The sequence below is a fragment of the Dendrobates tinctorius genome, unplaced genomic scaffold, assembly GCF_039654945.1.
Source record: "Dendrobates tinctorius isolate UK_male_01 unplaced genomic scaffold, ASM3965494v1 ptg000192l, whole genome shotgun sequence".
NCBI lineage: Eukaryota > Metazoa > Chordata > Amphibia > Anura > Dendrobatidae > Dendrobates > Dendrobates tinctorius.
In genome coordinates, this window is record NW_027361859.1 from 2828516 (window position 1) to 2851174 (window position 22659).

A 22659-nucleotide genomic window follows, 5' to 3' on the forward strand; every position below is an offset into this window, starting at 1 on the left:
TTGAACTTGACTGGCCAATTCACGAACCAGCTGAGACATTCCATGAACTTGATCCACCATAGATTGCAGACGATCCATTCTAACTAGTGATGAGTGAGTATGCTCGTTGCTTAGGTTTTCCTGAGCATGCTCGGAAGTACTCGGAGATTTAGTTTCTGTCGCCGCAGCTGCATAATTTTAAGCTACTTGACAGCCTGAATACATGTGGGAGTTCCCTAACAAACAGGTAATCCCCACATGTATTCAGGCTGTCAAGTAGCTGCAAATCATGCAGCTGTGGCGACAGAAACTAAATCTCCGAGTACTTCCAAATACTCGGAGATCACCCGAGCAATTCTAACAGTATCGGACAGATGTCTTATGATTATGCTTACCATAAAAGTCAAGCAAACTACAGTGAACTTGGTCAGGGCTAAACCAATTAACGAGTCCAAGAGATCCCTGGTATTTTACCATTTGATGTCCAAACAGAGATTTAGACTTTGCTGTAATACCTTTCACCGATTCAAGTTCCAGAATGGTAAACAAGATGGAAGTCAGTCTGGAGATCAGCAAGAAGTGTATAGACCAATTAGGGGAGAACCCAAAAGCAAGGTCAGATAACAAGCCGAGTCAGAACCAAGTAGTAAAACTCACAATCGCAAAATAGAGCCAATTATCTAAACGAATAGCTGTCAGGCAGAGTGGATGTACACAGATTGGAAGACCATGTGTATTGTGCAGCGTCCCCACCATCGCAGCCATGGACTGTATTAATGCAGCTGGTATGAAGAGACGTGCAGGAGCATGCCAAGTACATTATTGTATAATCAGGTGACAGTATAGCAAAGATATTGTACGTACAAATATTTTTATAGATAATCGGCTTTAGATTTGCTGAGCCTTATATTTTTTTTTATGGAAATCTTGCTTAATCTGATATTTTTGTATAAGCTTCAGTATTTTGGGCATAGAAGCGGAACTCCTCTTGATGCAGAAATGGCCAAACTATTCTGGAAGGAATATACAATACACTTTATGTAATTAAGCTGGGTAATAGCCCAAAGACCAGAGACTGGCAACAATGACAGGATAATGACACTGCTTCGAATTAATTTTCAGCTGTCCCAGTGCTCCCATGTAAATCTTAAAAGCCAATATTTCACTTCTCCTTTATGTACGTACTACTCCAATCTTACACCTGCTCTAAAGTCATGACTTTTATGTACACGACCATCCTGCTCCTCCACTTTGCCTTCTGCGCTATAGCTCGTGTAGGTATCAGGGTGTGTATGAGACAGACACCAGCTAATGGCACTGACTTAGGGTATGTGCACACGCTGCGGATCCGCAGCAGGTTTCCACGCGGTGTACAGTACCATGTAAACCTATGGAAAACCAAATCCGCTGTGCACATGCTGCGTAAAATTCCGCGCAGAAACGCAGCAGTTTATTTTCCGCAGCATGTCAATTCTTTGTGCAGATTCCGCAGCATTTTTACACCTATTCCATTCTAGGAATCCGCAGGTGTAAAAACGCAGCCCAAGTCCGCACAAAAACCGCAGAAAACCTGCAGTGAATCTGCAGGTAAAACGCAGGTCATTTTACCTGCGGATTCTGCGTGGAAAAATCCGCACAGCAATCTGCAACTTGTGCACATATCCTTACAGACCTCTTTGTGATTCTCCACTGCACATTTCATTAGAAAAATTTGTTGACAAGCACATTGAAACATAAAGCTATAAAAAAAACTAATATTAGAAGAGAAACTTAAAATTGAAAAAGCACAACCTTTTGGCTTAATATCATAATCTATTAGTCCTTGCATTGAAATCTACAGTTGTTACCCGTGTTTTTGTCAACTAGTAATTGAAGTTTAACACAATTTGTTTCAAGAGGCAGCATTTATGAAGAAATGTATCTTTTTTTCTTGGCAGATGAATGTGCGTCAGAGGGACATCTGACATATACAGATTTTGAAGCAGCTGATTATGGTATCACACCATATATATATGAAGAGCATGACACTATTCCAGACATACCGCCAGCAATTCACAATAACAAAAAGGATGCTGAACATCAAAAAGCTCATGCACGCGAGAAGCCATTTTCATGTCAAGAATGTGGGAAATGTTTTACCAACAAAACAAGGCTTACGGTACATGAGCGAATTCACACAGGGGAGAAACCATTTTCATGTCACGAATGTGGGAAATGTTTTAACCGGAAAGAAACACTTACTGCACATCAGAAAATTCACACAGGGGAGAAACCATTTTCTTGTTCAGAATGTGGGAAATGTTTTACCTACAAAACAAGTCTTGTTGCACATAAGAAGATTCACACAGGGGAGAAGCCCTTTTCTTGTTCAGAGTGTGGGAAATGTTTTAACAAGAAAGCAAGTCTTATTGACCATCAGAGAATTCACACAGGGGAGAAGCCATTTTCCTGTGCAGAATGTGGGAAATATTTTACTTACAAAACAAGTCTTGCTTCACATAAGAAAATTCACACAGGGGAGAAACCATTTTCATGTTCAGAATGTGGGAAATGTTTTATTATCAAAGCAAATCTTACTGTACATCAGAGAATTCACACAGGGGAGAAGCCATTCTCATGTCATGAATGTGGGAAATGTTTTACAGGTAAAGGAGAGCTTGTTAAACATAAAATCACTCACACAGGGAGGAAACCATTTTCATGTGCAAAATGTGGAAAATCTTATAGCATTAAATCAAAACTTGTTAGTCATCAGATAAGTCACACAGGGGAAAAGCCATTTTCTTGCTCAGAATGTGGGAAATGTTTTAACAAGAAAGAAAATCTTACTGCACATAAGAAAATTCACACAGGGGAGAAGCCATTTTCATGTCACGAATGTGGGAAATGTTTTACCTACAAGGCAAATCTTATCGCGCATAAGGTAATTCACACAGGGGAGAAGCCATTTTCATGTCCAGAATGTGGGAAATGTTTTACTTGCAAAACAAGTCTTGTTTCACATAAGATTATTCACACAGGGGAGAAGCCTTTTTCTTGCTCAGAATGTGGGAAATGTTTTACCAAGAAGTCAAATCTTAATGTACATAAGAAAATTCACACAGGAGAAAAGCCATTTTCATGTCACGAATGTGGGAAATGTTTTTCTAACAAAGGAGATCTCGTTCAACATAAACGTACACACACTGGGGAGAAGCCGTTTTCTTGTTCAGAATGTGGGAAATGTTTTACTAAGAAGTCATATCTTGTTGCACATCTGAGAATTCACACAGAGAAGAAGCCATTTTCGCATTGAAAATGGGAAAATGTTTAACAAAGAAATTACATTTTTTTTAAACATCAGAGAAACACATGGACATAACCATTTCACATTTTATAAAATTATTTATTCATGAATTGAACAAGAAAAGTTACAGTAAAAGTTGTCACACATCAAAAAGGGAAAGCAAGAACACTAAATGATAATGATTAGGAAAATGTACTATATTCAATGAGCAATAAACATCAGCAAGTAGAATGCATATAACAATCCTAAATATTTCACCATGTATATAGGATGCTCCACCGTTATGTGAACACTATAACTGCATCTTAAAGGGGTTGTCCACACTTTTCTTGTATACATGATCGGGATAGTTACTAAGGCAAACGTCAGACACCAAACATGTCACCTCTAATAAGGATGGTGTCTTATTAATCAGATGAGACCAACCGGATGGTTCCCTTTTCAACTGACCTAATCAAGTACAACACCATCTACCCTTACGGGATACCACACCACTTGTAAGGCTGCGTTCACAAGTTGCGGTTTTTCCGCGTTTTCAACGTGCGATTTTGTCGCGAAAACGCAAAAAAACAGCATCCCATGCAAACCTATGTGATTCCTCAATGCTGTGCTAATGCTGTGGATTTTCCCGCAGCGGAATCGCATTGTGGAAATATACGCAGCATCCTCATTATTTTGCGGAATCACGGCGATTCCACCCACATAGGAATGCATTGTTATGCTTACTTTCCGCATGTGGCTGTGCACACCATGCGAAAAGTAAGCAGAACATTTGCGGACCATACCCACGGTCCGGAGTAGAGTAGATTCTCCTCCGGGCTCTAGGTACCATATCCCTGTAAAAAATAGAATTAAAATAAAAAAATCAGGTAATATTCACCTTCCCACGTCCCACGCAGCGTCACCATGCTTCAGCGATACACGAGGCAGCTCCCGTTCCCAGTGATGCATTGCGGCAATGACCTTTGATAACGTCGCGGTCTCGCGAGACCGCGACGTCATCAAAGGTCTTTGGTGCAATGCATCACTGGGAACGGGACCTGCCGGCAACATCGCGGTGATCGGGGACACTGTGCGGGACGTCGGAAGGTGAGAAAAACACAATTTTTTTTTTTTTTTTATTATTATTTTTAACATTAGATCTTTTTACTACTGATGCTGCATAGGCAGCCTCAATAGTAAAAAGTTGGACACACTCATCAAACACTGTGTTTGACGAGTGTGACCAACCTGTCAATCAGTTTTCCAAGTGATGCTACAGATTGTTTGGAAAACGCTAGCATTCTGTAAGCTAATTACGATTGCAAATCGCTAGTTTTTCCGTGGGAAAATCGCAGGAATTTAAAATGCGGTTTTCCCGCAGAATGGAATTCCGGAATTCACGCGGGAATTCCGCAACGTGTGCACTTAGCCTAAGAGAGGTGTCAGACCACCCCTTTAAAACTTTGTAACCAAAGATTAATACAAATCTGCCCTTTTAATACTAGTATCCATCTGTTTGCATGTATATTTTTTATCTATAAGTTAAGATTTTGCAGTAGGACCTGTGTAGTTGAGGGAGAGCTGGTATGGTTTATATAGAAGCATTGAAGGCAGAATTACATTAAGGAGCTAAGGTTTGTTAAGACACTTTTCCATTTTTGAAATTATCCTTTTATGGGAGACTAGTATAATTACCCAGCTTTGCATTGCTCTGTAAGGTTTCCAGAGGACCTTTCACCAGTTTGTGCATTGTTACTGGCCACGTCTTGGAATAGTGGCTGCAGAGCTAAGTAAAACTCAGCTTTTATTTTTTAGTTTCTATTCTTATTTGCTGTGATATTAGGTATTTTTAGTTAGAGTGCAACTGGGTGTTACCAGAGATTTGTCTCTGGGGACTTGTATTTCTTTCCCGGAATGAGATTGACATTCATAAGTAGGCATCATCATGCAAGGGAGCAAAGAATGCTTTCATCATTGATGCCTGCAGTAACTCTGTTGAGATCAAACAGGCAATCCCTGCATGTCCCGAGGCTGTTTGTTAGGTAATTCCTGTATGTGTTGCGGCTTTCAAACAGCTGCGAGACATGCAGCTCTGGCAACAGGAACATAGTATTAGAGCACTGAGGAGGTGCTCTACTAGCACTTGAACATGCTGAGATAACTCCTTATCCGAGCGTGCTCCCTCATCACTACTACAGATCTCATCTCATGGCAATATCGCTTAGTGTAACGGGCCCCTTAGTAATGATAGATAATTCAACTTTGTTGTATCTCTACACAATAGCAGCAGAGATCAGTGAGGGGAGGATCTTTTTATCCCCTGTGTGTTGCTGCTTGCTTATGATTGTTCAGCCTTATGCAATGGAAGAAGTACCGTATTTTTCGGACCATAAGACGCACTTTTTTCCCCCAAAATTTTGGGGGAAAGTGGGGGGTGCGTCTTATGGTCGCAATGCACGGTACCTGGTGCGCTGGTGGCAGCGGGCGAGGCTCTGCGGTGCGGTGGTGGCAGCGGGCTATGCTCCGGTGCAGGGGCGGCAGCTCCGCCGGCGTTTCTTCGCAGCCCGGAGGCCCCCCGCACACCCCTTGCTGGGCGCCGCCATGTTGCGGTGGCCTCCGGGAGCATGGACGCCGGCAAGATGGCCGCCGGTCCGGGGACGGCGCATGCGCAGCTTCAGATCTCGTCCCGAGATCTCGGGGGACGAGATCTCGTTGCCGAGATTTGAATCTCGTCCCCCGAGATCTCGGCACGAGATCTGAAGCTGCGCATGCGCCGTCCCCGGACCGGCGGCCATCTTGCCGGCGTCCATGCTCCCGGAGGCCACCGCAACATGGCGGCGCCCAGCAAGGGGTGTGCGGGGGGCCTCCGGGCTGCGAAGAAACGCCGGCGGAGCTGCCGCCCCTGCACCGGAGCACAGCCCACTGCCACCACCGCACCGCAGAGCCCCCCTGCCCCTGCCACAGCTGCCCCTGCCACAGCTGCCCCAGCAAAGCTGCCCCTGCCACAGCTACCCCAGCCCCCCTGCCCCAGCACAGCTGCCCCTGCCCCAGCACAACTGCCCCAGCTGCCCCAGCACAGCTGCCCCTGCCACAGCTGCCCCAGCACAGCCCACCCGCCCCAGCGCAGCTGCCCCAGCACAGAGCCGCCGCCACCGCACGAGCCTGGACCACTGAATGACCCCTGTGACTACTTCTCCACCTGTGCCGGATCCCTTCCCAGGTAAGCTGAATTCGGACTGTAAGACGGACCCCCATTTGACACATTATTATTTTTTTCCCTATTTTCCTTCTGAAAATAGGGGTGCGTCTTATGGTCCGGTGCGTCTTATAGTCCGAAAAATACGGTATATACCCCCAGAGACAAATATCTGGTAACTCCCGCTTAATTCCTTTACTCCACGGCCAATTTTAGTTTTTGCTTTTTTTTCCTCCCCTTCTATCCAGGCCCGTAACTTTTATTTTTCTGTCCACATTGATATATGGGAGCTTGTTTTTTTGCTGGACAAGTAGTACTTTTGAATGACACCATTCATTTAACCACATAGTGTACTGGAAAATAAGAAACAAATTGCAAGTGCAGTGAAATTGTGAAAAAAGTAAATCTAACATTATTTTTTGGGAATTGTTTTTACGGTGTACAATGTGTAGTAAAAATAACCATGTGATATGATTCTCCTCATCAATCTAATTACAGCGATACCAAACATGTTCTTTTTTTTATTATTTTAGTGGTGAAAAAAAATTAAAAAATTGTTTGGGTTGTGTCATCATTTGACGAGACCCATAATATTTTTGCATGTTAATATTAATTTGTTGTGTTCCTTTGTTTTGGGAATATGTTGAGAATGGTAGGTCCTAGAGATCTGAATCCCTGTCTAAAAATCTACCAAAGCTCCTGATTTGCCTATGTGGCACATTTGGGGCAGAATGGCTTTTAGGTTGCATTTTTGGTGAAAATTTGTTCCATTTCTTCTTAAATGCCTGATTTACTGATGTGCCTAAGGCCTGTTTCACTCTTCAGTTTTTTTGTGTCAGTTAAAATCCGCCAAAATGGCGGAAAGCGGATCCGTTGCTAACTGATGTGAACGGATGCCACCGGACCGTTTTTTTGACGGATCCGATGAATGAAGAATTTTAAAGGAACCGCAGCCCGGGGAGGGGAGAGAGATTTTTTTTTTCCAGCCGCCAGAACAGACTTTAGGGTTAAATTTCCAGCTGAGTGAAGTCTTTCGGGCATGCGCAGTGTGAAGTGAATTTTTTTGTGAAGTGAATTTTGGCGGATCCGCAAAAAACGGATCCAACGGATGGCCATCCTTCAAGATCCGCCGGTAATGCAACTCAATGGGAAAAAAACGGATCCGCCTAACAAAATGACGGATCCTTTTTTTTGCAAAACGGCGGATCTTGACTGATGGACAAAAACTGAAGTGTGAAACAGGCCTAATTTGGTGCAGAGAGGTCCAGTCGTTTGGCAGTATATAACGAACAGACAGCAGGATTTCATCCAATTTGTACATAATATATACGTATTGATAATCTTACACCAATGAACAAGACTAGGGGGCACCTGTACATTCATCTATTCTAGTAAAAAGTTTCAGATATAAATATGAGTATGATAAAGCCACTGCTCATTATCATCGAGGTTTTGCTCCTTAAAGCGAACCTGTTAGCAGGGTTTTGCTAGGTAAACTACAGACACTTTCAGATTGCCGCTGTTAGGCCGGGGTCACACATGTGAGAAACTTGGACGAGTCTTGCATCTTAATACCTAGCACTCGGGAGCGGAGCTTGCGGCCGCATAGAAATACATGCAGTCTCATGCTCCATTCCAAAGTACCGGCGACAGTGCCGGGTATCGACGTGCGAAAATCGTCCGAGTTTCTCGCAAGTCTGATCCCGGCCTTATACTGATTAAAATGATATCTGAGGTGAAGAAATCCATCTTGTGGTTCTTGTGTGATCAGTGTTAGAATTTTTCAGTTAATGATATGCTCTGGGGCAGGACTGTGGGCAGAGTGTTTTATTTTCCTGCTCTTCGCCAGACAAACCAAGGAAAGACCTGCCCACAGGCCACCCCAAAGCACATGTTCCTCATCATAGAGAAAGACTGTTTGTTTTTCACTGATTACACAAGAACTACAAGACAGATTTCTTCACCCCAGGTATCATTTTAAGCAGAATAACAGCGCCAACCTGACAGTGTCTGTAGTTTACTTAACAAAATCCTGCTGCCAGGTTTGCTTTAACTAATGAGCGCACTGATGCCAACACGCAGGGCTAGAGAAAGAGTCAGTAGGTGCAAAAAGGCTGCCTCCCGTCATACGCTCTGCTACTCTCGCCTGTGAAGAGTATTTGGATTGATGGATTAATGATTAAAAGTAGAGTGGGTTTTTTACCTTTTTGTGAGTCCTGCATTGTTAGTTCTACTATTGCTGTATCCTTAAGTTATGATGTTTTATTGAAATAAATTACTGATTTGACTTAAAACAAACTTTAGTTATTATTTTAATGTTTCTGTTAACACCAGTGTGAGAGCAGACACATTCAACCTGCAACCAGCATTAACGTCTGCGAGAATACAACAAGCCGCTTGCAGAGAATTCTTACCCAACTCCATGGGAGTAGAGAGTGACTCATTAGTGCTACGTCTGGCAAGAGACAGTAGACTGAAAAATGCTAGTTCCGACAGTCTTGCTAATAGCCACGCCAAAGAAACCACAGTATTCAACTTGTAATTCCTGTACATGGATCGGTTGTTGCAATGGGGTCTACAGGATTTTTTCCTCAGACAGAGCTGCTGGCTGGAGAAGAGAACCAGAAGCAAGATAAGTCAAGTTAACCAGGTCACAACCAGGTGGGCAGTCAGGCATAAGATCAGAAGACAAAGAATGGTCAGGAATCAACTCGTTAGTTGCTTGACTGAGCAGCACCAACAGGTCCATTAATTAAACAGCACCGCCACTTCGCATTGCCCGCAATAAAGGCACCTCCAAGCCACCTAAGTGGAAACAGGAGACGGGCACTGGCTTGGATGTTACAATTAGATCCAATAATGAGAGGGTCTTCTTTGTACATGCAAGCAGTGACAGCACACATACATGATTCTTGATCACCTATTTATTAGTGATGAGAGACCGTGCTTGGCTAAGCCATTATTCGAGCATGCTCGGGTGCTAATTGAATATCTTGGGAATGCTCGAATACTATGTTTGAGTTGCCGCGGCTGTTTGACAGCTGCAACATATGCAGGGATTGCCCAACAAAGGCAATCCCTGCATGTGTTGCGGCTGTTGAAGAGCTACAAGACATGCAGCCGCAGCGACTGGAACATAGTAATCGAGCACGCCGAAGACACTGTTAGCACCCAAGCATGCTTTCGCATCACTACCATTTCTAATACAAAAATCACATTGTCACTGAAATGGTGAACCAAACTCAAGCAAAACATCTTTCTGCTGCCAGACTCGCCAAGTATGATGTTGCCCTCCGAACTCCCTCCGACATTACCTTTAAAATATGTTCAAATCTGAACGCAGCTACGATGTTGCTGTTGTGTCCTACAAAGGGGACAGATATCAATGTAGAATAGTTATAGGAGAGATATGAGAAAGCTGAAGAAGAGGAAGAGCGATGAGTGGGAAATGGGGAGGGGAAGCAGGTTATCAAATAACCCACACATTTTTTTTTTTTCCCTTTTCTCACCCAGATGATTATCATGACAGTCTTAAGCTGATGACAATTGATTGAACTGACAGATCTAGAACGGCAGTACATAAATGAGACCAAGTTTTATCTGTCAAAATAAAAAAATAAATCCAAGCAGTAAACGGCGTAACGAGAAAAAAAAAATCAAACGGACAGAATTATATTTTTTCTTTGCTGCTGAAACACTAATAAAATGCAATAAGAGATGATCAAAACATTAAATGTACCCCAAAATCAATAAAAAACCTCAGCTCAGTTAACAAATAATAAGCCCTCAAGCAAAGCCCTTCTGAAAAATGAGAATGTTGCAGGTCTTGGACAAAGGTGACAAAAGCAAAATATATATATTTTTTTACAAACTTCTGCCTTTTTTCTCACCACCTAAACACACACACATATGCCCCCCATTGGGGATCACAATCTAGATTCCCTATCAGTATGTCTTTGGAGTGGGGGAGGAAACCCACACCAACACAGGAGAACTTATAAATTCCTTGCGGATGTTGTTCTTGGTGAGATTTGAACCCAGGACCCCAGCTCTGCAATGCTAACCACCGAGCCACTGTTCTTATTAAAAGCACTGTACCAAGGATCACGTCTGAACTGTAAATGAATTTTAATGGAAGTTAAGTTTATTTAATAGCTAATATGTTGAAAAGTACCATAATTCTTCAATTTAGTTTGATTCAAAATTTTGATGTCTTATGCCCTAAAGTTTGCGCCCAAAAGGCTTGCACTTCTGACTTTGCTGCTCACTGCCCCTCTTTAGGCAAAATCTGTCTCTGTAGTAACAAAAAAAGGGGCAATCAGCTCACCTGTCTGGTGCATGGTAAAAAGCCCTTGGTATTAATATGGGTGGATCCACGTAGAAGCCAGCACTCTTAATATTTGGAAAAAATTAAGTTCATTGTTCAGATTCAAAACATGAATGGCAAAAAAAAGCAACAAAAATTAATAAAATATATAACAATGGTAGAGAAAGAGTCGGTGATAAGCGGTCATAAAGGAGCGCTTAGGAAGCAACCCAGGAGCAGATAAAGATGTCAGGTCTCCACCGCAGCTCCAGCCGAAAACCTCCAATGGAGGATAGGCGCAATGATAAAAAGGAAAACGGTCATAGGAGCGCAGGAAAGAGGCTCAGACAAGAGATGGGTTTAAACCACAATGCGTTTCGACGGAGGATCCGTCTTCATCAGGTGGAACTTTCATCTGATGAAGACGGATCCTCCCGTCGAAACGCATTGTGGTTTAAACTCATCTCTTGTCTGAGTCTCCTTCCTGCGCTCCTAAGACCGTTTTCTCAATGGTAATGAAAGGACACAGGTCTAATCACTGCCGTAACTATAAACTTCGGGGCCCCGGGGCAAAACTTCATAGTGGGGCCCCTCCACATTTCAATTACTAGAGGTTGTGCGGAACGTGGTGAAGCCTGCTACGCATTGTTGTATACAACACACAGGCTTCACCACGTTCCGCAAGACCTTTAATAGATTTTGTTTATGATGCAAGTTTTAGAAGTTAAATATTCAGTGAATATGTTTGGAAAATTAATAAGGTGAATAATTCAAAATATTGCACAATTTTCAAATGACTATATGTTAATTAAATATTAAGTAGTTTTAAACAGAATATATTTAAACTTTGTTCACTTAACATTACTTAAACATTACCAATTTGTTCAGTTTTAAACAGCTACTTAAACATTTGTTTCCTAACTTTCAGAGAAGCGAATTCATCAATTACTTTGTCAAAGCTGATCTGTTGAGCTCGATCATTCTCAATTGAAAGTAAAGCTAAGGCTAGTTTCACATTAGCGTTTTTTTGCGCAGCGCATCGTGCGCATAAAAAACGCAAAACAAACGCGCGTTTTTTTAACGTCATGCGCACGCTGATGCGTCAAAAAAACGCAGCGTTGCTTGCGTTTTACATGCGTTTTTGCATGCGTTTGCGTTTTTTTATGCACATGCGTTTTTAGGTGTGACATTTTTTCCATTGTCTAGAGAACATTCTAGACTTGTTTCACTCTAAAACGCATGCGCAAAAAAACGCAACCGTGCGCAAGACCATGCGTTCCCATAGACTTCAATGTGTTGTTTTTGCGCATTCCGTGCGCAAGCGTGCGCATGCCTTTTTTTGCCGAGACAGGGCGCACCAAAAAATCCAACATGTTGCGTCTGGCGCAACTGGCGCAAAAGACAAAAAAAACGCATGCGCACGAAAACGCAAGTGTGCGCAAGACCATGCGCACGTCATGTTAAACATAGATGCGCATGCGCACGGGTGCGCACGATGCGCTGCGCACAAAAGCGCAAATGTGAAACCAGCCTAAGCTGCTGAGTCTTTCTTGAGCCATAGTACTTCTCAAGTAGTTTTTTAGGAGTTTAAGCTTAGGCCGGTTTCACATTTGCGTTAAAGGGCGCAGCGTCGGCCTGCGCACGGCCGCCGCTAAGCCCTGCCGCGCCTCCGCCGTGCTGTGCAAACGTCTGGATAGCTTGATGAAAGTGAAGAATGCTCGACTATTAGGAAATCAGCAAATTCCTTAACACTTTTCATTTTTTCCAGTTGCTTTTGAAACAAATTTTTTACTGAACATAACTGTGAAGGAAAGGCTGGAGTTACATCATCTGCAAGCTTGTTAACACAATCAACAGCTTTTTTGTGAATATCTCTTGCACTGGCCAAAAAATCAGGTTAAACCTGCAGTCTGGAGAGGGGCAGGGCTTCTCACAGTTTGTCACAGAGATATTTGTGTCTGCTGAGATTGTCTCCTCTCAGTGCTGAGAGTTTGTTACAGTGTGCACTGTACCTGCCTTGCCAACTCTCTCTGTGATCTCCAGACTAACATATTGTTACAAATCTTATGCTATGAGACTCTCCAGGCCAGTGCAGGTTTCCATTCATTGACAGCTGGCAGAGCTCCTGGAAGTTATTGAAATGAGAGTCTCCTGTCCTCCGGGGGACATTGTCTGACAGGAAAGTTTGCCCCCTGTACTCCCCCAACCCCCCCATCTTGACACAGGCACAAACCCCTCTCCATGTCACCTACCCCCTCACGGTGCCGGCACATCCCAATCCCCATATTCCACCCCCCTCCACACGATGCTGGCCCATCACTCCTCTCCATGTTTACAGTATATGGAGGACTATGGGGGTGCAGTATACTGTATGGAGCACTATGATGGTGCATTATAATGGGTGACTATGAATGATGCACTATAATATATAGAGCCAATTATACTATGTGGAAGCCATTATAATACTGGGAGGGCTCTGTGGGGGGCATGATAATACTTGAAGGACTATGAGGAAGCCTTTATACTTTATGGAGGGCGATTTAAAGGGACACTGTCACCAGTGTCACTTACTGGGCTGCTCAGTGTAGTTTTCATAAGATCACTGTTCAATCAGTTTGAGATTAACATTGTAGAACTAATCAAATAGTCCAGTACATTCATTTACTGCTAAATATGAAGCAGGGAAAACAGTAAGGCTAGTTTCACACTAGCGTTTATTCGACGCAGCGCACGGCGCTGCTAAGCCCCGCCCCCTGCCGGCTCTCTGCCCGCCCCATCCGATCATCGCCGCCTACTATCACACATGGACGCTTGCGATCTGCGCACCCTATCTTTAGCATAGGGTGCGCAGATCGTGCGCTGGCCGTGCGCTAGTAGGATTTTGGCGTGCGCTGCGCACTTTTGAAGGTGCGCCGTGCTCGCCGAAATGCAACATGCTCCGTTCGGGGCGCACCTTCAAAAGTGCGCAGCACACGCCAAAATCCTACTAGCGCACGGCCAGCGCACGATCTACGCACCCTATGCTAAAGATGGGTGCACAGATCGCAAGCGTCCATGTGTGATAGTAGGCGGCGATGACCGGATGGGGCGGGCAGAGAGCCGGCAGGGGGCGGGGCTTAGCGGCGCCGTGCGCTGCGTCGAATAAACGCTAGTGTGAAACTAGCCTAATTATATTAAAATTACAGCAAGCAGCTCAGTAAGTGACATATCGCTGGAATCCGAGTCTCTATCTCTACATTATGCTGCTTTCAGATGGGATGGCAAAATCCTGGTGACAGTGTCCCTTTAAGGCTAAGTGGGGGCCATAATACAGTGTGAAGAGATGTAGGGGCCATTATACTGTATAAAGGGCTGTGTGGGGTTCACAATGGGAATCATACCGTAGAAGAGGGGTAGTCTTAAACGGCGAGTATATTCCAAACTCTATATTTTAACTGGAAAAGTTGGGGGTCGTCTTACACGCCTAGTCGTCTTATACGCCGGAAAATACCGTAATACTAAATACTATCTACCTACACACGCACTACAACTACTATATGCGACACAGTCTGCACCGACGATCCGACACTGGCCGCTGACCGATGAGCAATGGCTAATGAGGAGTTCAGCAGTTGGGTTAAACAAGACCTCAGTGTCAGTGCACGTCGCGGCCGCTGCCTGAACTCTTGGCTGAGTCACCGCCTGGTGCGACACCACACGATCAGCGAACAGTCTACTGTCTGCCATAGAGCTCCTGTTACTAAGCGAAATAGGGTTTCCCCGTTTAAAGCATAAACGAACAAAAAACATTTACGCTTGCACTTTCATGGATCTTTTCGTTATTTTTATTAACTTTAAACTCCAATAATATAGGAGCTGGGTATTTTATGAGAAATTAAAGTATTAAAATACAATTTTTTACCATCAGTTTGGGGCCCCTTGGGTGGTTGGTTGTAGTTACGGCCCTGTCTAATCAGACTTCCAGGCAACTAGTTAGTGACAAGTGTGGACCTTAGTGTGAGCCTCTAGTAACAGACTCTGAGGCAGACTGAAGGAAGTAGGGGGTCTCGCAGTAGCTGAACCACATCCATACTACAGCATGTAGCTACTCACATAAAAGAGGAGCTGGGCCTCACCACTATGTGCCTTCTTAATCGGCATAGGAGGGGAGTTGGCCATTTCATGGACACTAGCTGAAGATAACAATGTATTATGGGAAATGAGGACGATCTGTCAGTATAATACGGACAAGGCTCAGACACCACCGATATGGCAGAGTGGGGAAAATAAGTGTATGTCTGCAGAAAAAGTGGATGAACCTTGAAGAGAACGTGAGGTTAGTCTGCAGGTTTGTTTTTTTTTTCAATTTTTCTTGAAAATTTAGTAATTAAAAATTTCACCCCCCAAACTATTTATATACGCATATATACAAATTAGAACAGAATACATTGCTAATGCATCACAAATGATCCTAAAATAAATCATGAAAGGACCAGGGGAATATCCCAATTGGTACACTCGCTCAGACATAATGTACAAAAAAAAAATTGAGTGTAAACCCAAAAAGATAAATGGATGCAAGAATTGTGAAGGTGATATCAAAGAAGGGTTCCTATGTTAACATGTAACTTGGCCTGTTAGGATGTTTTGGAGTTAAATAACTTTTTGTTCAGTGAATGTGACCTCCTAATGCTGAAAATTCCCCAAATGAGCATTTTCAGTTCTTTAAATTAAAACATATCAAATGTTTAGAAATTCTACTGTGCCTAATAATTTGGAACAGTGCATTTTGAGTTTTTATTCATTTTGGAGCTTATACTGTTATCATTGGGAGGTTTCTTCAATAATATTCGATGTATACTCTAACGGGTGATGACTTTTATTAGACTGACATTTGCACCGACCACTTAGGAAAATCAGAGAAAAATATCAGTTGCATAATAATTTGAAACATGATGTATAGAGGCCTATGGGGAGTGCATTATACTATATGGAGGTCTATGGGGAGTGCATTATACTATATGGAGGTCTATGGGGAGTGCATTATACTATATGGAGGTCTATGGGGAGTGCATTATACTATATGGAGGTCTATGGGGAGTGCATTATACTATATTGACAACTAGCTGGTGCATTATACTATTTGGAGGCTATCTAGGGGCCATCATACAGTGTGGAGATTACAATAAGGGGGCCATCATACAGTGTTGGAGCCATTAAACAGTTTAGAGGCTAGTAAGTGGTCAGTATACTGTGCGATTGGTACTATACAGTGAGGGGTCAATATAGTGTGTAGAGGGGAGCTGTACAGGGGAAAGACTCGGGACATTATTAAATGTAAATGGGCACTTATTGTTATAGGGGAACTAAGTACTATGACTGTCAAAGGGGCACACAGAGGGTATTATTACTTTCTAGGTTTCTGGGGGGCAAAAAAGTTGGCACTGTTTTCTAGGGCACTTGCACACGACATTACTATATTCCGGAGGTTTGTTTTACCATCTAGAGGCACACAGTAGGTTCAGTAATACGAACATATACAGCAGCAGCGGCTCAGCCTTGGGGTATCAGCAGAATGAGGAGTTTCTGCAGGTTGGGAATAGATGGTGATGGAGCTGGAAATATGAGACATGAAATGTGTATTTGCTGTAATCTCTGCAGTCGAGTCTTGGCTGGAGAAGTTGTCATGTCGGTCTGGGCCAGATGGAAAAGACGGGGAAAAGTGAACGATTCCATAAGAAAGAACGTCAGCTGTAAGTCACCATCAATAACTGTGCTGTGATCTCTTTTATGTTCTGTAGGACTGGTATCTGCCAATGACCATATGGCAGTAATATCAATGTTGGTCACTGTATAGAATTTAATTTCAGTAACAGCGCAGTCATTTGCTGAGGTTCTCCTTCATCCACTATTAGGGTGTGTCACCCAGTTGTAATTAAGGTTACCTGGGCCTTTTCAGAAATTTCGCCCCCTCCCCCTCCCCCACCGAACCAAAACCCTAGCTTCGCCTCTGGTGCCAGGCATGGGAAGTGTGTCAAACTGGATAGGCCCACAACTGCTATGGTATTTTGCCTGTTATCGCACACCACCAGGCCAGGCTTGAGATTTAGGAGCACCGGCCACAAATCTGTCTGTTCTTTGATCCCCATCCACAGCTCCTGCACGGGGTGGGATTTTTCTCACAAACAGATGAGTTTCAGAACAGCCTGCTGTAGTTTACCCCTGGCTGTGCTGAAGATTGTGGTACAGATGTTACGCTGACCAGATGAGAAGGTGTTGGAGAAAGCGGTAACATGGACAGAGAAACATCTAAAAATCCTCTGTGGTAGTAGGACATGCACCAAAATGCATTCTGCCTCAGGTCCAGCTGCCACAACATTTACCCAGTGGGCAGTGAGAGATATAACGTCCCTGCCGGTGCTTACTCCATGTATCGGTGGTTATGTGGACCTTTACACTGATGGCGTTGGGTAGTGAACACCTAATTTTGTCCGCAACATGTTGATGCAGAGCAGGGATGCCACAGCAAGCAGAGTCCTATAAAAAAAGCAGAAGGGACTCTGCATGACTTGGTGCTCAGACTGCTTGCTTGATTTGCAAGAGGGTCAGGTGGAAAACAGATGCCCCTGGGCCGAAGGTGCAACATCTGCACTTTCAGTAGGGGATTGGGCGGAAGACAAAGTGAAGGAACTGTAAACACTTTCAGCCATTCAAACTAAAACCAACTCTACTTGTTCTGACCTCACCATTCCCCTAGCGGTACTCGGGCCTACAAAATTACACAGAACGTCCTGTCGCCTGCGTGCACCAGATGAAGGTATTTCACCCGGGAGAGAAGCAGTCACACATCGACCACGTCCTCTCCCTCCCTTCAGCAGCTACACTGCCACATCCCCTATTTGATGCTCCCTTCATTGTTTTCACCAAAAGTGGCTAGCAGATGATTACACAGCCTGTTGTCAGAGCACTCGCCAAAAAACCCCCCAATAATAACAAAACACAAACACAGTGTTGGCAACTTCCTCCTCCACCTCATGCTCCACTTGGACCTTCGCCTCCTGGTTCCAGATTATAGTTTTTTCTTTTTTTTATTCTGTTATTTTAAGTCATATTTCAATCCACATTTGTTTGCAGGTCACTCCTGCTCTTACCCCCATTTAGCTTCCTTTTGCAGCCCCCTAGCCCTTACTATTTTACAGACATTTTAAAGTACGGAAGTTCCGGTTCCCATTAACTTCTGTTGGATTCAGGTTCGGGGGCATGTTCGTATACCGAACCGAACTTTAACCTACAATTGGGCCGAACGCCACGAACCCGAAGAGCCACGAGTCCGCTCATCTCTACTCCTGACCCCACACAGACTTCCCCTCATCCAGCACCATGACAACCAGCACAGCAGAGTCCTGCATACACTGAGGCCCCTGATCATGTGACCCCTGACTCCTCCCCTCCTGTGACCTCATCCCAGGTCCTGTGCGCACAGAGCAGCCATATATGTGGAGTGCGGCTCTGCAGGTGGAGGTAGGTGCTGGAGCCCCGTTATTCTCTCTCAGGATTAGCCGCTGGTCACACTCGGCCATTTTTCCTCCCCATATAATAAATGCTCTTTACCATCTCTGTGCTGTTCCGTTCTCCATGTTTCCCCCCTGAATACACACGTTCTCCCCCGATTGCTGGGGTCTGACCTGTGACCTGGAGACCCTGAGCTCGGGCTCTGGGGGTCTGGGAGGTTTGTGCTCGGCCTCCGCCGCATTAGGGGAATCTGCCCCCACATCGGCCCTATGTGAGCCCCTAATCTGCGGGTGACAGACGCTGAGGGCAGGGACCCCCGGGTGCCTCATACAGTCACGGCCATAAGTGTTTGCCCCTTATAAATCTCCCAGAACATTATTCCAATGACCCGTTTTGTTATCCACGTGCTGAGCCTGGAGCTGAGCGTCACACGGGCCCCGAGATGGCGATAACAGGCTGTGGGGTGACAGAAGAGCGCACTATAGGGCACCGACCGGATACATGGGGCATCGGTGGTGGGATCGTCGCTCACATTGTGGGGTTGTGAAACGCACAACTATTAAAGGGAATCTGTCACCCCCTGAACGCTTTTAAGTTATTACTATGGGCATACAGGTAATAGAATGGTTAATCTAGTCTTACCTGTATGCCTCACAACTAGTTGTTTAGAAATAATGTTTTATTCTAATGATTTCTTCCAGGCTCCGGAGAGTGCGGTGCCTGGAAGAAATCTCTACCTCCTCTCTTTATTATAATACCACCTCCCTCCTATGTATGTCACTTTAAACTGTGACGGCGTGCAGCTGTGGTACTGTAGTCCCACGCCTGCGCCCTGCACTCATACTCTTCTGGGTAGTTTATCCGCCCGTCTAAAACTGATGACAGGTTCCCTTTAAAGAGGCTGACAAGAAGGTCCAGCTGCTGCTGCTGCTCCGAGAGTAAGAAGAATGCCAATAGACTATACCTAAAGGAAGAAGGAAAAGCATTATATCTACTGCTGGTAAATATACCAAGAGTGTGACATAGTAAAGTCTTGCAGAACTATAACGACTACATTCGGAAGGCTATGAATGTTTTTATCTGACCTCGATTACTAATCTGCTATAATCACCAATCCATTCCCATCAGTAGGATCAGAATACTTACAGCTCTTCACTAGAGCCCGATCTCTGGTGTCTTTTACAAGAATGAAAGGAAATGTCTTATCATTTCAGACCCTAGCATACCCTTTTTTACTACCTCCCAAAAATACATAAATGTCTCGTTAATCCCCCCAGGTGGACCCATAATTTGGGTGATACACTCACTAACTAATAACCTCTCTTCCTATATCGATTTGCTTCTTTAGCCCCATGTACGCTGTTCACCCAGCCATCTTAGAGACTCTGCACAACTACCGTAATTGAATTCCTTCAAGGTATCACACAGAAAAAATCCTATTCTTTCATCCCCTACATGTGTCGTGATTGTATTCCAATATACGAACATGATATTGGGCTCTTATGTATCCAAAAGTATTTCCATATAGACACCAAAATTGAGAACAACCATAGAAGCTTCATCCTAGAGGGCTCAGAATTTGTTTTAAAAAAGTAATTTTTTCAAGATCCAAAATTTCATCCACCACCAAAATGAGAGGTACACTATGGGGACACTGGTGGCACCTATGCATGCCAACTTTTCCATGGCGGTATACGTAAATGTCTTCTTTTCTGATTCCAAACATGTAGAGAATATGAGAATTGAACCTCAAGATTTACCATACCACGCTTTTGGAATATTTATTTACCAGCAGTGCAGCAGATAATTGTCCCCCACCAAGACTGCGCCATTTAAATGCCAGGGTTGGAGAAACAGATATTATAAGACTGTGTTTTCAGTCACAGTGCGGTTAATAAAATAAAGGACCACATTGGGAACAATGTCATCTAATATGGCAGTGCAGAAGAGAGATTTGATTTTCTTTTTCACTTACCAAACCTGGGTGTTAAAAATTTTTTTCTCTTCACTGAATATTTATGACAGCACTTGCATCCCATCCGGTCTCCTGGTATAATAGGCTCCATACCAGAAAACTTAGGTCAAAATTCTTCATTGTCGTTCTTTTTTTAATCTTTTTTTTTTTTTTTTGCCTTGTGGCATTCATTGACGCTTTCTGCCCCAAATTCTTCAAAATGGTCTAAGTGGTTCATGATTTTTGCACAATAGAAAGATACTCTTAGGAAAAAAAATCTCAAGTTTTACTAAATGGACTAAAACAAGAAGATTTCCGCGCTGCTGATGAGTAGATTGAAAATCCAAAGCCAGGAATTAGTGTAAAATATTTTTTAATATACACGTTTCGAAGTACACACATTTCTTCTTTAGGCCATAACCATATCTGGAGTACATTTGTAACACATGTTGTGACTTTTTTAAAAGTTGCATTTGATGTTTTAGCCAAAATCATCTGAAACCACGGTTTCATTGCTGAACATTAAAAAAGAAACACAGGTGAACACTTATAAAATAGTCACGTGCCATATATGTCAGTCTCATTTCTGTGGTCGGTGATTGGATATAAAGTCTTCAGTAATTGTATTATTACATGGGATTCTTTATGATGTTACTTTGGCTCATCTTCTTCCCATTTAGGTCCCTACAATATCAGATCCTTTCAGTGGAAATCTTTTACATGAGACAGTTTTCCTTACTGACCCATCAAGGATGAAACAGAGCAGTGAGAAGATGGTGGAGAGGATATTACACCTCACCCTAGAGATCCTCTTCCGGCTTACTGGAGAGGTGAGAGATTCTGCTGACGTCACATTACATCATTCTTATCTATGGGAATAACAGATGGACAGAACTGGAGAGGTGAGGACTCTGGAAATGTCTGTAGTGAGATTTAGTAATGTGTCTCTCCATAACCAGGATTACATAGTAGTGAAGAAGACCTCTAGTGAGCGCTGTCAGGACCATGTGTCTGAGGGATGGGGAAGACCCCTGAGCCCAATCATAAGGACTCCTCCTCACCCACTGATACATGAGGACATCAATGACCAGAAGATCCTAGAACTCACCTACAAGATGATTGAGCTGCTGACTGGAGAGGTGACACTGCTGGGAATGCTGGGACATTATACAGTAACGCTATGAAGGGATCGGGGGGATGATGGTATCATTGTATGTTTCAGGTTCCTATAAGGTGTCAGGATGTCACCATCTGTTTCTCCATGGAGGAGTGGGAGTATTTAGAAAGACACAAAGATCAGTACAAGGACGTCATGATGGAAGTTCCCCAGTCCCTCACATCAGCAGGTAATAGACAAGGCTAAATACACGCGGTCTATAATTATCTGTATGTAAAGAATGAGTTCAGTCCTTGTATGTGTTTCCTCCAGTTCTATCCAGTAAGAGGACAACACCAGAGAGATGTCCCCGTCCTCTTCTTCCACAGGATTGTAAACAAGAAGATCCCAATGTTCCTCAGTATTATCAGGTAGATGGAGAGAAGATGTCATGAGATCTCCTCTATGATGTGTAGACGGCTGTGAAGTTCTTGTGTTTGGCCTTGTTTTAGCCACCATTATTACCGTATTTTTAGGACTTTTGCCAAAAAATTTGTGAGTAATATGGGGGAGCGTCTCATTTTCTGCATGTAGCTTACCTGGGGGGGAGCGGCGGAGCAGGGTTACCGGAGACAGGGTTGCTGCTGCAGGAAGCAGCAACCCTGCTTCCGTGGCGCGGAGACAGGGTTGCTGCTTCCGTGGCGCGGCTCAATGATGAACCCTACAGGAGTAGGGTTCATCATTGAGCCGAGATCTAAATCTGAGGATACACCACCTCCAGCTGCCATTTTCATTAAGCCCACCACCGGGAAATCAATGAACTCCGCTCTTGCCTCATCACTGACGTTTTCTTGAAGCCTAAGGCCAACAGCCTTGCACCGCTGGAACACCCTCCTCCCAGCCCATGGCCCACAGCATCACCCCACTTCTGCCGTCTCCGCCAGCTTCCTGCAGCAGCGATCCTCCCTCTTGTGACCCGGCTCCACCACCCTCCAGTAAGCTAAATTTGAACAATAAGATGGACCCCCTATTTAACCTTAAAAAAAATTTTTTTTTCTATTTTCTTTCACAAAATTTAAGGTACCAGTACATCTTTTAATGATAAAAATATGGTATATGTTTCATGCTTATGTAATGAGAACGGTGGAGATGGCAGGATTAGAGCTGATCATCATAGATGGGACTTCTCCATCTATCTGTGACTTTTATAATATGTGTTTCAGGGTGAAGATCTGACCCATATTAATACTACAGAGATGTATGTGAGGGGTGACGATGAGCAGTGTAGCAAGATTCCTACAGATAACCGCTCAGGTGAGTAGTAGCCTCTCTATTTACTTTCTAATGAATCCATACTTTGTGTTCTGCA

General features: G+C 43.8%; 1 protein-coding gene across 1 annotated transcript in view; it reads left to right on the forward strand.

Moving 5' to 3' along the window:
• Positions 1–5591, forward strand: part of LOC141055825 (uncharacterized) — a 210816-nt gene extending 205225 nt beyond the window's left edge. Inside the window, exon 8 of the mRNA XM_073552543.1 lies at positions 2058–5591. Within this exon, the coding sequence (XP_073408644.1) occupies positions 2058–3274 (1217 nt within the window). The 3' untranslated portion in view covers positions 3275–5591. The remainder of the gene's footprint in view (positions 1–2057) is intronic.
• The last annotated feature ends 17068 nt before the right edge of the window (positions 5592–22659 follow it).